Below are 19,994 nucleotides of genomic sequence, written 5' to 3' on the forward strand. Positions count from 1 at the left end.
ACAACCGTCTTTGTAATTGTGATTGTGATTTAGTGACTTAGTGACAAAGCGTGAGTCCCTTTTATGTGGAATTTCCATTACCTTGTCCACCCCTCGTATATGGAAACATTAGTGTCAGTGTGTTCTATGATGAACTGCTTCTGGAGTCCACATGGGGGCAGTGTTGAGCTGAGGAACTATATAGTACACTAGGCCCCTAAAGAGCCCACTAGGGGGCAGCAAATTTAGACTCCGTGCCCACACAGTTTAGTAGCACATGTTTATTTGAACTGAACATTTCACATTTCCAAATAACATGCTCTGAAAGACAGTTTTTAAATATCCGTTGTCCCATTATTCACAAAATAAAGAGCTACGAGAATGTGAGGAGGAAAACACAATTAAAAAAAACAAAAAACAAACAAACAAAAAAAACCCAAGGAAACAAAACAACAACAGAACAGAAATGACAGAGAAGAAGCAGATTGTCGAGAGAGAGGGCGAGACCTTTACCCAGCTCTATACAACACCATGACCCATGCAGCTACGCAAAGAGAAAAACCCCACAAAGTCCCAAACTCCTCTAAAGGTATGTTTTTTTTTCTTTTAGAGGTTAACAGATATTATAAATACATTTCTTTGCTACATCTAGAGCTTTTTAAAATTAATAAATTTATTTATTTTTAATTTTCAAGACTTCATGCAGTTACATTATTTTTTTTTTTCCATGATGAGTCATTATTTGATTTGTTTTGGTCTCTGAAGAGCAGGAGAAATCATGCCAGACGGCAGCATGGCAACACAGCACTGTCCCATTACACGACAGTCACGCCACCTCAAGCCTGTCAATCAAACACCACCGCAAGAAAGAAAGAAAGAAAGAAATGCAACACGCACCGAAACAATTCTTTAAAGCAACACTATGGAGGGAGCTGAGTGTATCTACTTGCTGTGGGTTGGAAATGGATGAAAATACTGATGTGTTTGTGTGAATACGCAAATAAATAAATAAATAACATATTGGACATGGAAGTCTTGGAAGTCTTTTGTCTTCTGTGTCACTTCTGCAGTCTGTGCTAATCGAGGTTCAAACAGAAAACAGTAAAACTCAACTGGTTTTAACTGGAAAGCTATAAAGGTCATGACTCAATTCAAATTATTTTAAATTGTTCAAGCGGGAATCCAACTAGTTTTACTTAGAAACTGGAAAGACTATGTACAAGGTGGTGTTATTTCACTTCAGTTATAGGTGTACAGAGATTAAAAACTTAAAAACACTCAAGCTTTACTCCACTTTACTCCACTTGGCCAATAGTTTCATCTCATTTTTAAACTCAACACTTCTAAAGATTCTGTTCAAAATTGACCATCTATCAGCACATGCAACAAGACTCTCCCTTTTTAAAATCACCTTTCTCCATGTCCTTTTTTGAAGTTAGTTAATTTTCTTGTTTATAAATCTCTGCTCTGTGTGTGTGTGTGTGTGTGTGTGTGTGTGTGTGTGTGAATGGCACTAATTCTAGCAGCGTCTGTGGAATGACACACTCAGTGTTGAGGGGAGGGTTTAGAAGGTTCTGTTCAGGGCATCAGGCTGTTTACATAATGACAGACCTGTCAACAGGACCAAAGGAGGAGAGTGTTTTGTAATGTCTTAACTCTGACCAAATGCATGTAAACAAAGACCTAATGAGTGGGAAAAGGCCATTTTTAGACGGAGCTAACGAAGACTGGTTTGATACGTGAGAAATGTTGTTTCTGAGAAACGTGTAATTAAAGGCACATTCACTGATGTCATTTCCTGTTTCAGTATGACTCATCAGTATATACATTAATATCAGAATGAAGCAACTGTAAAACGCACTGGAGGTTTCTGCTTGTGAAGACATATGATTGTGTAAATATATCCAAAGCTTGCACCTTAACCCTGAATACACATGACACCCCCTATTAAAAGTACTGAAAGCACTGATCTCTCAGAAAGAGAGAGAGAGAGAGAGAGAGAGAGAGAAAGAGAGAAAGAGAGAGAGAGAGAGAGGGAGCAACACTAATTAACAAGGGAGCAAAACAAAACAGAGGAAGCCACACACACATTAAAAAAAACACTCCTCAGTTCCAAAGGGTATTTTAAGACATCATACCGGCTGGCTTAGAGAACCTGCGTATAGAACTGTTTAATGGTATATATTAGGTCAATAGAACCTGCATACAGAACCATATTAATGGTATAGGATGTTGGCTGATAGAACCTGCATGTAGAACTGTATAATGGTATATGACAGGTTCATAGAACATGCAGGTAGAACCGTGTAATGGTATATGACAGGCTGATAGAACCTACATGTAGAATAGCATAGTGGTACAGGATGTAGGCCGATAGAACCTGCAACCTGCATGGAGAATTGTGTAATGTTATAGGGTGTAGGCCAATAGAACCTGCATGGAGAATTGTGTAATGTTATAGGGTGTAGGCCAATAGAACCTGCATGGAGAATTGTGTAATGTTATAGGATGTAGGCTGAAGGTACTTATGAAGCTCAGTGAGACAACATGCGTTTGTAAGAAGTATCTATCTGCACAAGGCACAGAGAACAGCATCGTCTGTTTGCATTGCAAGCATTGCCAAAGAACCCCAACGGCTCTGACTACCCCCGAACCTCTAGACATCACATCAAGACAGAGAGAGAAAACAGAACAGAAAAACAGCAAAGCCAAAACACATAGTCCTGTTTACATCACGGCTCTGACAACCCCTGATCCTCTAGAAATCACATCAAGAGAGAGAGAAAACAGAACAGAAAAACTGCAAAGCCAAAACACAAAGTCCTGTTTACATCAGGAATACCATTCATTAGTTTAAATGAAATATTTACAGTTCAAAAAGAGAACTCAACCCCCCCTCCCTTGTTTTCAAATGCAATTGGAACTAAGTCCTAGCAACATGTAGAAATTATGCCATACCAGTGTAAATGCTTTTAATGCTCTTCTCAATCTAACCAGTGTCATTTGGATAAGCCCAGACCAGTCTCATTACTCCTTTAGTTACCAGCTGTATTTCTGTATTTGAACTGAAGTCTTCTGTCAGCTGAAGACAAACAGGTCTGAGGTTTTCTCACAAACACCAACAGGCCTCGGCAGCTAAACTCGCCTCGACGGTGTGATCTAGAAACACACCCAAGTCTAACTCAGCTCTCTGAGAACAAAAAAACTGCCAAACTGCAGTTATTGATCACACACACACCATCACACATAGGCACTCACTCATTCATACTAACTCACTCACACCCACTCACTCACTCACAAGCATACTCACACACACACACACACACACAAACACACACCCCTTATGAAAGCGGTCTTGTTTCACAGCACGCATACCCAGCAGAAATGAGCAAGGTGCGAGAGGGCCAAATCTCCCAGCATGCACTGCGCTGGGCTGTATGTTGGAGAGGGAAGCGGAGGAGCTGATGCAGGGCTGCTGGGAGCTAACTGGCGGCTTTGGCCACATCACTGTCAACAGCTCCCATGCAGCTGCAGCCTGTCGCCATGGTGTCACCGTTGCCCTGGCCGCTGGGTGTGACCGCCTCTTGGGTGCGCTGGCGTTCACAGTGAAGCTCCTCCCACTTTGCCCTATTGGCCCGGATCATGTCGACCATTGGTTGGAGTTTTGGGTTGAGTTTCACCAGTGTCTGTTAAAGTCAGAGAAACATACAGGGTATGTGGTCAGGTCCTTACTACAGTGAAGGTCAATCAGGGACTCAGTGTCCACTGAAAACACACATTAAAAAAAAGGCAGGTCCCTGCTATAAAAATGGACTGGGCATTTCTGTTCTTTATACACCTAAGACCATGCTATTTGACTGAAATAAAACTGCAAAAGTACAACATATATCTGTATTGTAAATGAGTAAGAGGAAAAACAATAAACATCACTGGCCATACAACGGAAAAACACAGCAAAGACATTGTGTATTTTGCGTGTGTGCGCGTGTGTGTGTGTGTGCTGCATTTGAAATGCTCTATTAAATGTAAAGCAGCTCTGTTTAGACCGTAATTACTTGGCTCTTGTCATTTTTCAGTTAAATTTTAAATGGCAGGTCTGTCGCATTAGTGCATTCAACGAGCGTTTCACAAATTACCTCAGAGAGACGACTTGTTTGTTCTCTCTCTCTCTCTCTCGTGCTGGTATTTTAAATGTTATCTGAGTCGCTTGGTTCACAGAGCACTTTAATTAACCTGCATTTTCATTGGCTCTGCTGCTGTCAAAGACACTTTCTTGCAACAACAGAAATGCCTCTATCAGTGTACAGACACCCATTTCACCAGAAAAGAAAAAGCTTGCCAGAGACTTCCTGATAACTCACTCCCTGTCCACTGCTGTCATTAAACTGCATCTACTGCTGAGGTGAGATATTTACGATGAAAACTTTACATAAAACCCTGTTGAGAATGTTGACAGACATTTGGAGCGCACAGGTCAAACAGCAAAGAAGAATAATAATATCTGTCTTTTCAATAAAACTTTTTTTTTCTAAAATTCATTTTCATCAGCCTGTGCATGCTGAGTACTGTACTCAGAAAACACAGAGAACAAACCGACTGGAGTAGAGGTAGAACTGTGATTCACTGTTCTGTACTGTCTGTTCAGTCTCACAGGCAGCTACACTGAAAACAACAACAACAACAACAACAACAACAGCAAATAAAGAGAGCATCATGCTGTGTGACATTAAACAAAGGTCAGGATTTTGATTTGTCACTGGGACCCATTCACTGTTGGCACTCTAACACTCTAACCCTAACTCTCCAACACTCTAACCCTAACTCTCTAACACTCTAACACTCTAACCCTAACTCTCTAACACTCTAACACTCACACTCTAACCCTAACTCTCTAACACTCTAACACTCACACTCTAACCCTAACACTCTAACACTCTAACACTCACACTCTAACCCTAACTCTCTAACACTCTAACCCTAACTCTCTAACACTCACACTCTAACCCTAACTCTCTAACACTCTAACCCTAACACTCTAACTCTCTAACACTCTAACCCTAACTCTCTAACACTCTAACCCTAACTCTCTAACACTCTAACACTCACACTCTAACCCTAACTCTCTAACACTCTAACCCTAACTCTCTAACACTCTAACACTCACACTCTAACACTCTAACCCTAACTCTCTAACACTCTAACACTCACACTCTAACCCTAACTCTCTAACACTCTAACCCTAACTCTCTAACACTCTAACCCTAACTCTCTAACACTCTAACACTCACACTCTAACACTCTAACCCTAACTCTCTAACCCTAACACTCTAACCCTAACTCTCTAACTCTCCAACACTCTAACCCTAACTCTCTAACACTCTAACCCTAACTCTCTAACACTCTAACACTCACACTCTAACCCTAACTCTCTAACACTCTAACACTCACACTCTAACCCTAACACTCTAACACTCTAACACTCACACTCTAACCTTAACTCTCTAACACTCACACTCTAACCCTAACTCTCTAACACTCACACTCTAACCCTAACACTCTAACACTCACACTCTAACCCTAACTCTCTAACACTCTAACCCTAACTCTCTAACACTCACACTCTAACCCTAACTCTCTAACACTCTAACCCTAACACTCTAACTCTCTAACACTCTAACCCTAACTCTCTAACTCTCTAACACTCTAACCCTAACTCTCTAACACTCCAACACTCTAACCCTAACTCTCTAACTCTCTAACACTCTAACCCTAACTCTCTAACACTCTAACACTCACACTCTAACCCTAACTCTCTAACACTCTAACCCTAACTCTCTAACACTCTAACACTCACACTCTAACCCTAACTCTCTAACACTCTAACCCTAACTCTCTAACACTCTAACACTCACACTCTAACCTTAACTCTCTAACACTCACACTCTAACCCTAACTCTCTAACACTCTAACACTCACACTCTAACCCTAACTCTCTAACACTCTAACACTCACACTCTAACCTTAACTCTCTAACACTCTAACACTCACACTCTAACCCTAACTCTCTAACACTCTAACACTCACACTCTAACCCTAACACTCTAACACTCTAACCCTAACTCTCTATCACTCACACTCTAACCCTAACTCTCTAACACTCTAACCCTAACTCTCTAACTCTCTAACACTCTAACCCTAACTCTCTAACACTCTAACACTCACACTCTAACCCTAACTCTCTAACACTCTAACCCTAACTCTCTAACACTCTAACACTCACACTCTAACCCTAACTCTCTAACACTCTAACCCTAACTCTCTAACACTCTAACACTCACACTCTAACCTTAACTCTCTAACACTCTAACACTCACACTCTAACCCTAACACTCTAACACTCACACTCTAACCCTAACTCTCTAACACTCTAACACTCACACTCTAACCCTAACTCTCTAACACTCTAACACTCACACTCTAACCCTAACACTCTAACACTCACACTCTAACCCTAACTCTCTAACACTCTATCAGTGTACAGACACCCATTTCACCAGAAAAGAAAAAGCTTGCCAGAGACTTCCTGATAACTCACTCCCTGTCCACTGCTGTCATTAAACTGCATCTACTGCTGAGGTGAGATATTTACGATGAAAACTTTACATAAAACCCTGTTGAGAATGTTGACAGACATTTGGAGCGCACAGGTCAAACAGCAAAGAAGAATAATAATATCTGTCTTTTCAATAAAACTTTTTTTTTCTAAAATTCATTTTCATCAGCCTGTGCATGCTGAGTACTGTACTCAGAAAACACAGAGAACAAACCGACTGGAGTAGAGGTAGAACTGTGATTCACTGTTCTGTACTGTCTGTTCAGTCTCACAGGCAGCTACACTGAAAACAACAACAACAACAACAACAACAACAGCAAATAAAGAGAGCATCATGCTGTGTGACATTAAACAAAGGTCAGGATTTTGATTTGTCACTGGGACCCATTCACTGTTGGCACTCTAACACTCTAACCCTAACTCTCCAACACTCTAACCCTAACTCTCTAACACTCTAACACTCTAACCCTAACTCTCTAACACTCTAACACTCACACTCTAACCCTAACTCTCTAACACTCTAACACTCACACTCTAACCCTAACACTCTAACACTCACACTCTAACCCTAACTCTCTAACACTCTAACCCTAACTCTCTAACACTCACACTCTAACCCTAACTCTCTAACACTCTAACCCTAACACTCTAACTCTCTAACACTCTAACCCTAACTCTCTAACACTCTAACACTCTAACCCTAACTCTCTAACACTCTAACACTCACACTCTAACACTCTAACCCTAACTCTCTAACACTCACACTCTAACCCTAACTCTCTAACACTCTAACCCTAACACTCTAACACTAACACTCTAACCCTAACTCTCTAACACTCTAACCCTAACTCTCTAACACTCTAACACTCACACTCTAACACTCTAACCCTAACTCTCTAACACTCTAACACTCACACTCTAACCCTAACTCTCTAACACTCTAACCCTAACTCTCTAACACTCTAACCCTAACTCTCTAACACTCTAACACTCACACTCTAACCCTAACTCTCTAACACTCTAACCCTAACTCTCTAACACTCTAACACTCACACTCTAACCTTAACTCTCTAACACTCTAACCCTAACACTCTAACCCTAACTCTCTAACTCTCCAACACTCTAACCCTAACTCTCTAACACTCTAACACTCTAACCCTAACTCTCTAACACTCTAACCCTAACTCTCTAACACTCTAACACTCACACTCTAACCCTAACTCTCTAACACTCTAACCCTAACTCTCTAACACTCTAACACTCACACTCTAACCCTAACTCTCTAACACTCTAACCCTAACTCTCTAACACTCTAACACTCACACTCTAACCCTAACTCTCTAACACTCTAACCCTAACTCTCTAACACTCTAACACTCACACTCTAACCTTAACTCTCTAACACTCTAACCCTAACTCTCTAACACTCTAACCCTAACTCTCTAACACTCTAACACTCACACTCTAACACTCTAACCCTAACTCTCTAACACTCTAACACTCACACTCTAACCCTAACTCTCTAACACTCTAACCCTAACTCTCTAACACTCTAACACTCACACTCTAACACTCTAACCCTAACTCTCTAACCCTAACACTCTAACCCTAACTCTCTAACTCTCCAACACTCTAACCCTAACTCTCTAACACTCTAACACTCTAACCCTAACTCTCTAACACTCTAACCCTAACTCTCTAACACTCTAACACTCACACTCTAACCCTAACTCTCTAACACTCTAACCCTAACTCTCTAACACTCTAACACTCACACTCTAACCCTAACTCTCTAACCCTAACTCTCTAACCCTAACTCTCTAACACTCTAACCCTAACTCTCTAACCCTAACACTCTAACCCTAACTCTCTAACTCTCCAACACTCTAACCCTAACTCTCTAACACTCTAACCCTAACTCTCTAACACTCTAACCCTAACTCTCTAACCCTAACTCTCTAACCCTAACACTCTAACTCTCCAACACTCTAACCCTAACTCTCTAACCCTAACTCTCTAACACTCTAACCCTAACTCTCTAACCCTAACACTCTAATCCTAACTCTCTAACTCTCCAACACTCTAACCCTAACTCTCTAACACTCTAACCCTAACTCTCTAACACTCTAACCCTAACTCTCTAACCCTAACACTCTAACCCTAACTCTCTAACTCTCCAACACTCTAACCCTAACTCTCTAACACTCTAACCCTAACTCTCTAACTCTCTAACCCTAACTCTCTAACACTCTAACCCTAACTCTCTAACACTCTAACAATCTAACCCTAACTCCTAAAACCCTTAAAAAAAAAAAAAAACTTGTCTTGTATCTATGTTTGTCTAAGAATTCCAGGGCGCAATACGAAGGAGTAAATTGACGCTCAGTCTTTTTCGCGATGTATGCTTATGAGGTATTGGGAATCCGACTGATGCACTGATTGTAAGTCGCTTTGGTTAAAAGCGTCTGCTAAATGCTAAATTGTAAATTGTCTCTAACACTCTAATACTAACACTCTAACACTCACACACTAACACTCTAACCCTAACTCTCTAACACTCTAACACTCTAACACTAACACTCTAATACTAACACACTAACACTCACACACTAACTCTCTAACACTCTAATACTAACACTCTAATACTAACACACTAACACTTGCACACTAACTCTCTAACACTCTAATACTAACACTCTAACACTAACATTCTAACAGACCATCAGTGCCAGTCCTGTGGTTTCTCTACAGCAGTTCAGTGTTCTGGCCACCAGAGGGAGTCAAACAGTAAGTAGTTATTGTCTAAAACCCAAACAAGGCTAGAACGGTTAATAAAAATGCGTTTTTGAGAGAGAATTGTTACATACAAAACTATGTTAAATTTCAAGACATTTTTATTCAAACTCAAAGTCCTGTTGAGAAGGAGGTGATGTCTTAATTATATAATGGTCTACACACTGAGGAGAGCCCCTAGTATTACAGGTCAACAGGAGAGTGATGTCATCGTTCTAAAAAAGACAAAACAAAACCACGTCACACAAAATGCAGTTCAGAGCATGTCTAATTGTTTCAATCTCAGTCTAAGTAAATCACCTTATCACCACATCACCTTATCAGAGGAACATGAAGTCAGACTCTCTGATATTTCATTATTAATAAACCTTCACTCCACAGACCTACATGCTTTGAAAGTGAAGCCTTCATCCAGGACCATGGGAGAGTGAGTGCACTTGTCTGGCTACAAAACCTTTTTTATTGTCTCAACGTGTACCAGGGCGATCGTCAGGCACAGGCTCGGTCAAATGATTTCATATGTCAAGGGAAAACGCTGACTAGCACTGGCCAAACCAGTGAAACATGTACTAGGACACGGTTAGGACGTGCACATGTAACAGGACAGCTGCTCAAAATCACAAAACAACAGCCCCAGAAATGAGCAGCGAACTCAAATGTGGGAAAAAGAGAGAAAAGACAGCATTGCCACTGTAATTAAGCATGATAAGCAGAACGCCTGGTCCTCTCAGCAGTGGAAACAAATGTTACTGTTTGAACAATATGGGCATCTTTTGCTCTACATCTGAATAGATTTAGGCTCGGAGAAAGTCCAAAGCTGAACACTGCTCCCCTGGATGCTGAATGTATTATGGCATTGTACAGTCATTCAGGAGTCAGTAGAACCCATTATTACCCTGCACGGCAGAATTACAACAAAGGAATATCAAACCATTCTGGGCAATTAAGCACACCCTCCAGTTTCCTCAAAATGTTCCTTTATTCCAAGACAGTAATGCTCCCCTCACACACACATACATTCACACACATCTGCGCACGCATGCACACGTGAAAGTACTGAGGAGTAGTATCATGGACGGGGGAAGAGAGGAATAGGTTCCATGGTCTCTCCAGTCTCCAAACAACACAGAACCTTTATTTCACTCTCTTTTGTCTGAAAAAGAACCCAGACGCTCCACAAAACTGCCATCAATAAAATACCAAAAACAACTCAAGCTATTCCAAAAGCAGAATGTGTCACAACCCTTCATTATATTATTAAATATTTAAATATTCAATTAAATATTCACACATCATTTCCCACCTCTATTACTCGTCTACATAAACAAATGAACTTAATGAGCAGAGAGGTTCGTATCAGAGTTTGACAGAAACTTGTTCAGATTAATTCCAATTGGTGATGACTTCAGTCATTAGGCTTTGTGCAGAAATTGAAGTCTTTATCAGTGAAGTGCACACTCCCAATGCCTCCACACCATTAGCAAGTCAATCATTCTTTTGTTTACTCCTGCGCTTAACATTCACGGAATAATGCCCACCAGACAATATCTTCACCTCTCACTGCCTCACGCAGGCTGGCTGCTTTCTTTTTTTACTTTAACTGTAGGTGTAGCGATGTTTTACCGGTTCTCTCTGCTTGCAAACCCAACTCAGTGCGGTTCTGGAGTAGTCCCCTGTGCTGGACGCCCTGTGGATCCGGGCCGTAAATTTTACACTCTACACCTGGGCGGGTCGGACTGCCCACCACTGGAGAGCAGTTACAAATCATCGCATTTATTCTGCCACATCCCCGAATTACACGAGCACGTCCAATCGGGAGAGAGATTTACACTCATTATGAGCTGAGGGCGGGGCTAGACAAACCATGTTACCTAGTGACATCACTGAGCTGCAGTCTACATGGGAACAGAACCTAGAATCAATGAGATCCGACTCCATTGCAGGACTGTGTTTGCTTTGTGTCCGCTCATCAGTGAGAACCTAACCATGCCTGATCTGCTTCATATTACAGACAAGTCTCTTCTGCTTTGGTGCTGTGGTGAGTCCTGACTGCCTTGCGTTGTTGAACAAATGCCGCACGATTTCTGTGCTCTTTAGGGAAAACCAACAACACCCCTGATATCCAATGGTGATCCTCTCCCTGGGTGTGCCACCTAAGACACACACACACCATCCAGCCCTCCACACACACACACACACACACACACACACACCATCCAGCCCTCCACACACACACACACACACACACACACACACACACACACCATCCAGCCCTCCACACACACACACACACCGTCCAGCCCTCCACACACACACACACACACACACACCGTCCAGCCCTCCACACACACACCCACACACACACACACACACACCCCCCCCATCCAGCCCTCCACACACACACACACACACACCATCCAGCCCTCCACACACACCTCCACACACACAGCAGTGATGTGAGAGTAGAGAGCACCGGGTGAGGAAGATGAGCGGAGGTAGGGGGGTGTGGCAGGGCAGTGTGGCAGGGGGGTGTGGCAGGGGGGAGTGGCAGGGGGGTGTGGCAGGGGGGTGTGGCAGCGGAGTGTGGCAGGGGAGTGTGGCAGAGCGGTGGGGCAGGGCAGTGTGGCAGGGCAATGTGGCAGGGCTTGAACTGGGACACTCTCTTACTGCTACTGCAGCATGATGGAGACTGGACACTGCATCAGAACTCCCCGAAGAAAAAGAAGTGTATGCAGGGCTCTCACCCCAGCAGTGTGGCGTTCCTAGCTTATGTTATGAATGTCGTGTCTGCGTGTGTGTGTGTGTGTGTGTGTGTGTGTGTGTGTGTAAACCTTTGACTTTCATCCTCTCTGTTGGATAAAAGCAGGGTGTTTAGTGAGGAACGCGTGTTGCTGACTTTTTACTTCCTAAAGAACAAAAGACTTGTGTCTTTATCTACGCTGCCTCTGTAATCCTGTTAAGGTCCACAGCTGTGTTGTGCAGGGAGAAGCTAGGTTATCTAGCGGGCTGTAAAGAGAGAACAGCCTTACATAACAGGCAGATTAATATTCCACACAGAGACATCCAGAGAACCAGATCTGCAGGGTTCTGATCCTCCCACGTGCTAACCCCCTCAGATCCACCTACCTCAGAACCCCCCCCCCCATGCCTGTCTTTCTCCTGTTTAATTGGTGTCAGTGTGGTTGTAAAGAAAAACCTTTCTCCATTCTCTTAAACATCTCTATTTCCTGCAGTAACTCTGGCTTTAGAAATACAGACAGACACATTCTGAGACACAGAAACAGAAAAAGAAGGAATATCTCCCTCTCTCTCTCTCTCTGAATGACTCAAATCTGCTGTGTGTAAATCCTGACTGGCATTTGAGAGTCTTACACACTCTTTACAATTAGTCATCACATTCAGTTCAATTCAATCTGATTGGCCGTTAGGCTGTCTGACTGACATGAGAAATACCGCTTTGTTTCTGTGAGAATTAAGGGTCTTTTTTTTTTTTAACGTCATTAATGATAATTTTCCCTTTATTCACGCCGACTCTAATTTAATATGAATCAGATCTCCAAAGCCTAGCAGATATGCCTCCTAATTTTATTAACAGGATGAAATAATAGCCTGTTCGGTTGGCCTTGAGCAGCAGTACAGAGGAGAGCAGCTCACATGCTGAGATAAACAGTTGTATCTGAACTATAATTAAGGTTGTCCGAGCGGGTTTGGAAGCAGGCGGTGCAGTAGTCTTTTGGTTTTTGATGTGAGTGACTTGGGGTGGATGAGGGGAAAGTTGATGTGGAAGGGTTTGGGGCAGGTTGAGGTGGTCAGGGGAGAACAGTGAGTTCAGGTATTGACCACAGGGCTTAGTGAAAACCACCTCCACACTTTCATTCATCTCATCAGGGGATCTTCAGACTTCACACCAGTGCCCACTCACTCCTCTGTTAAGAAAAAATCGGTTATTTTTTATTTTCTTTTTCGGAATGATCTTACAAAACTCCCTCTCCCGTCGTCTCATTTTCCTTCTCCAGAATTCCTGTGAACACTCCCTCGCTTTTCCATGGCACCACATTCACCAGGGTACAGAGAACAAAAGCACTGTAGATGTGACTTACACATTATGTTTGTGTTGACTAAAAGAGTTAGAGAGAGGATGAACTGAGCCCACTCATGAAAGATTAATGATTTTTCCTCTCTTCATGCATTTAACCTTATCTACCCCGCTCAGCTAAAATCTCCTCTCCTCTCCTCTCCTCTCCAGCCAATTGGACTAATATTCTGCATTCCTCTGTGAGAGCCACTGGACCGTGTTTTACGTCATTCCAGCAGTTTATTCTCTCGCTGGCCTCAGATGTTCAGTTGTTTCTGTAGGAAGCTGATGAACAGTTTATTCTCTTGCTGGCCTCGGATGTTCAGTAGTTTCTGTAGGAAGCTGATGAGACTGTACGTGGCCTTGATGTTACCTTTGAATAGAGGATCTTTTTTTCTCTTGTGAATGTCTGTGTTCATTGTTTGAGTGTTAACAGTGTGGTTTTTGTGCTGATGGAACTGGAGACAATAGGCTGTGATGAGCTGAGAGACTGCTCAGGGCCCTGAGGCAGACACGGGACCACTGAGATGCTGTGGAAGGCTGTGGCTGGGGGCTGGGGGCTGGGAATATTTTTACTTTATGTTATCAGAGGTACTTTAAGGACAGAGTAGAAAATAAAGTCCTTAATCATGAGCCAAACCCTAACCCACCGCTGCCTTCACCCATAATCACCATCCTCACCCTAAATACCTCACCCACAGTCACCATTTTCACCCCAAAAGACTCACCCAAAAAACCTCACCAATCAGTGCCCTCGTCCAAAAACCTAACCCGGTCAGCATCCTCACCCACAAAGCCTCACCTACAATCACCATCCTCACCCACAAAACCTCACCCATAATCATCATCCTCATTCAAAAAAACTCACCCATCAGCATCCTCACTCAAAAAACCTCAGCCAGTCAGCATCCTCACTCAAAATCTGTGCTTACAGGTTGACAAAAAAGGCAAAATTAAGCAGCGGCTACTTTTGCATGTGACGATTCCAGAGACACAAACTTCAGGGGAGGGCAACGTTTTTCTACCCTGCAGTCTTCCTTAGGCAATGCCGTAGACAGACGTGTCTATGTCTGTTTTTGTCCAAATAGTTGTGCTACATCTCCACATCACTCTCCCAGTTTGAGTCTGGACTAAAGACCTACCTATTCAGCCTAGCACATAGCTAATCGTCTTAGCCAGAGGGGTTGAGGTGGTGGGCCGCGGTCATGGAGTGTTTTTGGAGAACTGAGATGTAGATGCTGTCTCCTCTCTAGTCACCTGCCATCACTCAGGTTTGTTGACGGTGGAACGGAGAGGTGTTGATGTCTCAGGGACCCAAAATGGCCGTGCGGCCCTCTGCGTCCCCCCTCTCTTTGGTTTTTCGGGTCAACGCTGCGTTAATGAGGACTGCCGGGGAACTAGTGCTGCACTTGAATCAGAATCCAAGTCATTTCTAAAACATCTCAAAATCTCTACCATAGGCCTCAGTTTGCTTAACTATCCTGTTCCCTCTCTTCTTTTATCTTCACTTCTCTGCCCCAACACTGGGGTATCCATTCTGAGGTCTTCAAGGTTCCCGTCCCAAGCCTCTGCTCCCAGAATGAGGCCTATATACTCCTGTCCCTCCTGACCGGACCTTAGGCCCCTGCTCCGAGCCAGCGGCCCACCTGTGATGCTACTCAACTTGGCTACTGAACCGAGAACAGCCTGTCCTTTAAAGCCACACCAAAATCTCAGCTTTAACTGTAGTAAAACTAATCATTCTGTGCCACTGTACAGTTGGTCTTAAAGACAAACTTACTGATATGAACACTGCTTGGTTATCAAATGAATCTATATCTAATACCACCCAGAACTCCTAGAACCTTGTATATTAACTGTTTTATACTGTAAACAAACCACTGTACACACTTTATACTGTAAGTAACTGTATAGACCACTGAATCTGTTTACCATGGACTCATTGTACACTGTGAATGTCTACTTTATGTACTAGCCAGAGGAGGATGGGCTCCCCCTGCTGAGTCTTGGCTCCTCCCAAGGTCTCTTCCACCAATTCACTTCATGAGGGAGTTTTTCCTTGCCACTGTCACCTTGGGCTTGGTCACTGGGGGTTTAGGCACTGAACACTGTAAAGCTGCTTTGAGACAATTTTGAGTGTAAAAAGCGCAATACAAATAAACTTGAACATCGCAAAAACTGCAGTCTGGTTCTCCACCTTGTTTAAAAAACCTTTTTGGTCACTTTCCCCTCTGTCTCCACTGATCAGCATTAGTATTAACAATAATAATAGTAATTTGGTACTTTGGCAGAGGGCAGGGTACTGGTGTGTATGGTTTTGATAGGTGTGTGTATGGTTTTGATAGGTCTGTGTATGGTGTGTGTGTGTGCGTGTGTGTGTGTATGGTGTGTGTGTATGGTGTGTGTGTGTGTGCGTGTGTGTGGTGTAATGTGATTTTACCTCATACAGCGGAGCACAGATTCCATCTATCCACTCTAGCTGCAGACTGGGCAACTCGTCCTTCCTGTTCCTATCAAATATAGCCTCATTAAGAGAGAAAGAAAAGCACAGGACTATTAGACACGGAATCTACCGGAACTTTCTCCAGACCTACCTGTTTTCATTCATAGCTAAAAGAAAGTCTATTATAAACACACACGCACACACACGCACACACAGAGCACGTTCTTTCAGTAGAAAGCGTTTGGACATTACATTTCCAAGTGTCAGGTTGAGGAGAACAGTGTCCCTTAAATCAATGGTCAATTCCATTTACCCACTTCACTTACACCACTTTCTTATATTTACGATCTGTATACTTTTCCTCATACTGCAGCTCTAACACACACACACACACGCACACACACACACACACACAAACGCATACAGATAAAGAGAGAGAGAGAGAGAGAGAGAGAGAGAGAGAAGGATACAGAGTCTATGCTTCAAAGCTAGTTTTCCTGGGCTTTGGTGCAGCAGTGGAATCTGTAATTCCTGACGCCCACATGCCCTCAGTCAGTCGGCTCCTTCGACAGTGGCGCTAAACCTGAGACCAACACAGCCCTTCAGAGGAAAGGCAGCGTGTCCAGACTCCATTACCCAGCAGCCTGTAATTACCAGACAACACTGCCCCCGTTTACGAAAGAGTCCACTGCAGTAACCTCTGGACTATCCAGCCCCTGATGTGCCAAGATGCTAACATGTTCCCTGCACTGATATCGCATTATGTATCATTAACTACATATCTGTAATAACAACAAACTAGTGTTTACTGTGACAGTGTTCCTGAATCCTGCTCCTGGAGCTCCACAGCACTGTGCGATGTGTGTGTGTGTGTGTGTGTGTGTGTGTGTGTGTGTGTGTGTGCATGCGTGCATGTGTGTGTGCATGCGTGTTTGTGTGTGTTTGCGTGTGTGCGTGCGTTTGTGTGTGTGTGCACACTACAGTGAGAGATCTAAAATGAACAGGATGTTCCCAGCCCAGGGGAGCAGAACTAGGAAACTAGTCGCTCTATTACTGAAACAGCAGAGGGGAAACGTATGATCTTTCACATATGGACCCAGTAATGGACAAGAAGGTCCTTAAACCGTAAAGCACAGGGCATAAAATGTAGGGCGGCCCCCGCAGACTGGGAGCTGTACTGCAGCTGTTTGTGGCTGGGAGGCTGGTGTAAGAGGCTGGCTCTCTGGGTTGGAGTTTGGCAGTGAGTGCTGGCTGAGCTGAGGGGAGGAGAATGCAAGAGGGCATTCACTCTTTGGTCCTGCAGTTCAAATGGTGTGATGAAAACACAGTGAAACTAGTGACTTGCCTGAGGAAAACTCTAAACTCTCCATACAGCATAACAAATTACAAACACTGTGTACAGATGTGGCACTGAAGCCTTCACACACACACACACACACACACACAAACACAAACACACACACACACACAACTATAAATAATTTAGAAATCACAAGATGAACTTTGAGAAAACCATACTGAGAACCTAATTACAGTGCTCAGATATCATAGTTAGCAAATACGTGACTGATTTGAACGTAGTATGAAAGTGAATCTGTGTGAAGGGGAGAGATGCAGTGTGAAAGTGAATCTGTGTGAAGGGGAGAGATGCAGTGAGAAAGTGAATCTGTGTGGGGGAAAGATGCAGTGTGAAAGTGAATCTGTGTGAAGGGGAGAGATGCAGTGTGAAAGTGAATCTGTGTGAAGGGGGGAGATGCAGTGAGAAAGTGAATCTGTGTGGGGGAAAGATGCAGTGTGAAAGTGAATCTGTGTGAAGGGGAGAGATGCAGTGTGAAAGTGAATCTGTGTGAAGGGGAGAGATGCAGTGTGAAAGTGAATCTGTGTGAAGGGGAGAGATGCAGTGTGAAAGTGAATCTGTGTGAAGGGGAGAGATGCAGTGAGAAAGTGAATCTGTGTGAAGGGGAGAGATGTAGTGTGAAAGTGAATCTGTGTGAAGGGGAGAGATGCAGTGAGAAAGTGAATCTGTGTGAAGGGGAGAGATGCAGTGTGAAAGTGAATCTGTGTGAAGGGGAGAGATGTAGTGTGAAAGTGAATCTGTGTGAAGGGGAGAGATGCAGTGTGAAAGTGAATCTGTGTGAAGGGGAGAGATGTTGGTGACATACTCACAGAGGGAGTCAGTTTCAGCTCAGATCTCTCTCTGTCCCCCTGCTCAAAAAACTCATTAGTGACCAGCTCTGCCACCTTCATACGCCAGAGAGACAGAGAAGACAAGATTTAGCAGGGACACAGAGACAGAGAAGACAAGAGTTAGCAGGAACACAGAGACAGAGAGAGAACACAAGCGTTAGCAGGGACACAGAGACAGAGAACACAAGCGTTAGCAGTGATACAGAGACAGAGAAGATAAGCGTTAGCAGGGACACAGAGACAGAGGGGACAAGCGTTAGCAGGGACACAGAGACAGAGAACACAAGCGTTAGCAGTGATACAGAGACAGAGAACACAAGCGTTAGCAGAGACACAGAGACAGAGAAGATAAGCATTAGCAGTGATACAGAGACAGAGGGGACTTGCGTTAGCAGAGACACAGAGACAGAGGGGACAAGCGTTAGCAGGGACACAGAGACAGAGAACACAAGCGTTAGCAGGGACACAGAGACAGAGAACACAAGCGTTAGCAGGGACACAGAGACAGAGAACACAAGCGTTAGCAGTGATACAGAGACAGAGAAGATAAGCGTTAGCAGAGACACAGCGACAGAGGGGACAAACAGAGACACTGTCACAGGACAGGAAAACCGTTACAGGAGGAATGGGAGATGGAAAGAGCGAGTTCACCTGCCTTGAATGATATTTCCCAAGGTTTGGTCACTGCTCCTAAATCACAGGCTGTCATCAGCATGGACCTACACACACACACACACACATACATACATACATGTGTGTATGCATGCGGAGACAGAACCCCAAACACACACACACACCCGTACACACACCCATACACACACATACAGACACATACACACACAGACACACACACACATAAAAAAAAAGCCTACGCTTATTTACTTGTAAATTTCATAAAATGTTTACACAGCGTGTGTGTGTGTCCCTGTGTTTGTGTGTGTGTGTGTATTCTAACCAATTATGAGTCTGTGTTACAGTTAGTGTCTATTTCACAGTGTGTAACAGCAGTGCATGTATATAAAGTAGTCTGTTAAAATGCCTCTAAGTACCATGTGCAATAACTGACCTGTCAATCATGCAGATGTGTTTGTCTACCATGGACCATGAACTGTACTACCTGTACTGCAGTACTCACGGAATTCTCCGGAATCTTCTGAACTCACCTGCACATGTCTCGATGCTCCTTCACATTCCAGTTATATTCACCTTTATTCACCAGCTCAAAAAATATGCTTCTGTTTCTGCACAAGAAAACCCACAGACACCCAAAGAATTCACTTAAGCTACAGTTCACCCTTCTGCCACCAGGTGGCAGTATTAGAATTTAAAAAATTTGATGTTATCTGAAGTATTATTCAATTATGATCCTCTTCCCATTTCTCTCTCTTATTTCATCATCCCCGGCCTCTCTGACATCACTAATCGCTAACTAAATTATATTATTTGAACTAAATTATATTTATATTGATAGGGTCAGGTTTAGTATCAGTGGATACTGTTGGTGCTGATGTGAGATTTGGGGCTGATGTGATGGAACTGACTCAAAGTAAAGGGTGAGATCGGTGGCCAGGATGGACTGTTTGAGCAGCTGCATCAGGTCTCCGTACTCCCTGGACGACAGGTTGGAAAAGATGTTGTGTCCCTGGACAGAAAGGAGACAGTAAAAAACAGGAGAAAAAAATAACACATATTTTACATATCATATATAAACCATTCCATTCATACAGAGCGGTAACAATCTATCCTCAGTGTCAGACATTCTGAGGTGATATCCACCTCACAGAGACGCACGCGTCCTCGTGAACAGGCCTCGCACGCTGAACACAAAAGCAGATTGGCCTCATCTCTTCTGACAGCCAAGAGCGCTGTCCAGTCAAGCAGAATGCCCTCGTGACGCATTTAAC

At 43.4% G+C, this 19,994-nt stretch overlaps 1 protein-coding gene across 1 annotated transcript in view; it reads right to left on the bottom strand.

Annotated features, from left to right (window-relative positions):
• Positions 1-3,461: 3,461 nt before the first annotated feature.
• pde11a (phosphodiesterase 11a) overlaps positions 3,462-19,994 on the bottom strand; it is a 55,701-nt gene continuing 39,168 nt past the window's right edge. The window contains exons 15-21 of the mRNA XM_030787038.1: positions 19,632-19,732; positions 19,254-19,331; positions 18,746-18,809; positions 18,070-18,144; positions 15,901-15,984; positions 3,548-3,665; positions 3,462-3,514 (exon numbers count right to left, since the gene is read on the bottom strand). Of these exons, the coding sequence (XP_030642898.1) occupies positions 3,462-3,514; positions 3,548-3,665; positions 15,901-15,984; positions 18,070-18,144; positions 18,746-18,809; positions 19,254-19,331; positions 19,632-19,732 (573 nt within the window). The remainder of the gene's footprint in view (positions 3,515-3,547; positions 3,666-15,900; positions 15,985-18,069; positions 18,145-18,745; positions 18,810-19,253; positions 19,332-19,631; positions 19,733-19,994) is intronic.

This window comes from Chanos chanos, chromosome 10 (assembly GCF_902362185.1).
Source record: "Chanos chanos chromosome 10, fChaCha1.1, whole genome shotgun sequence".
Classification (NCBI taxonomy): domain Eukaryota; kingdom Metazoa; phylum Chordata; class Actinopteri; order Gonorynchiformes; family Chanidae; genus Chanos; species Chanos chanos.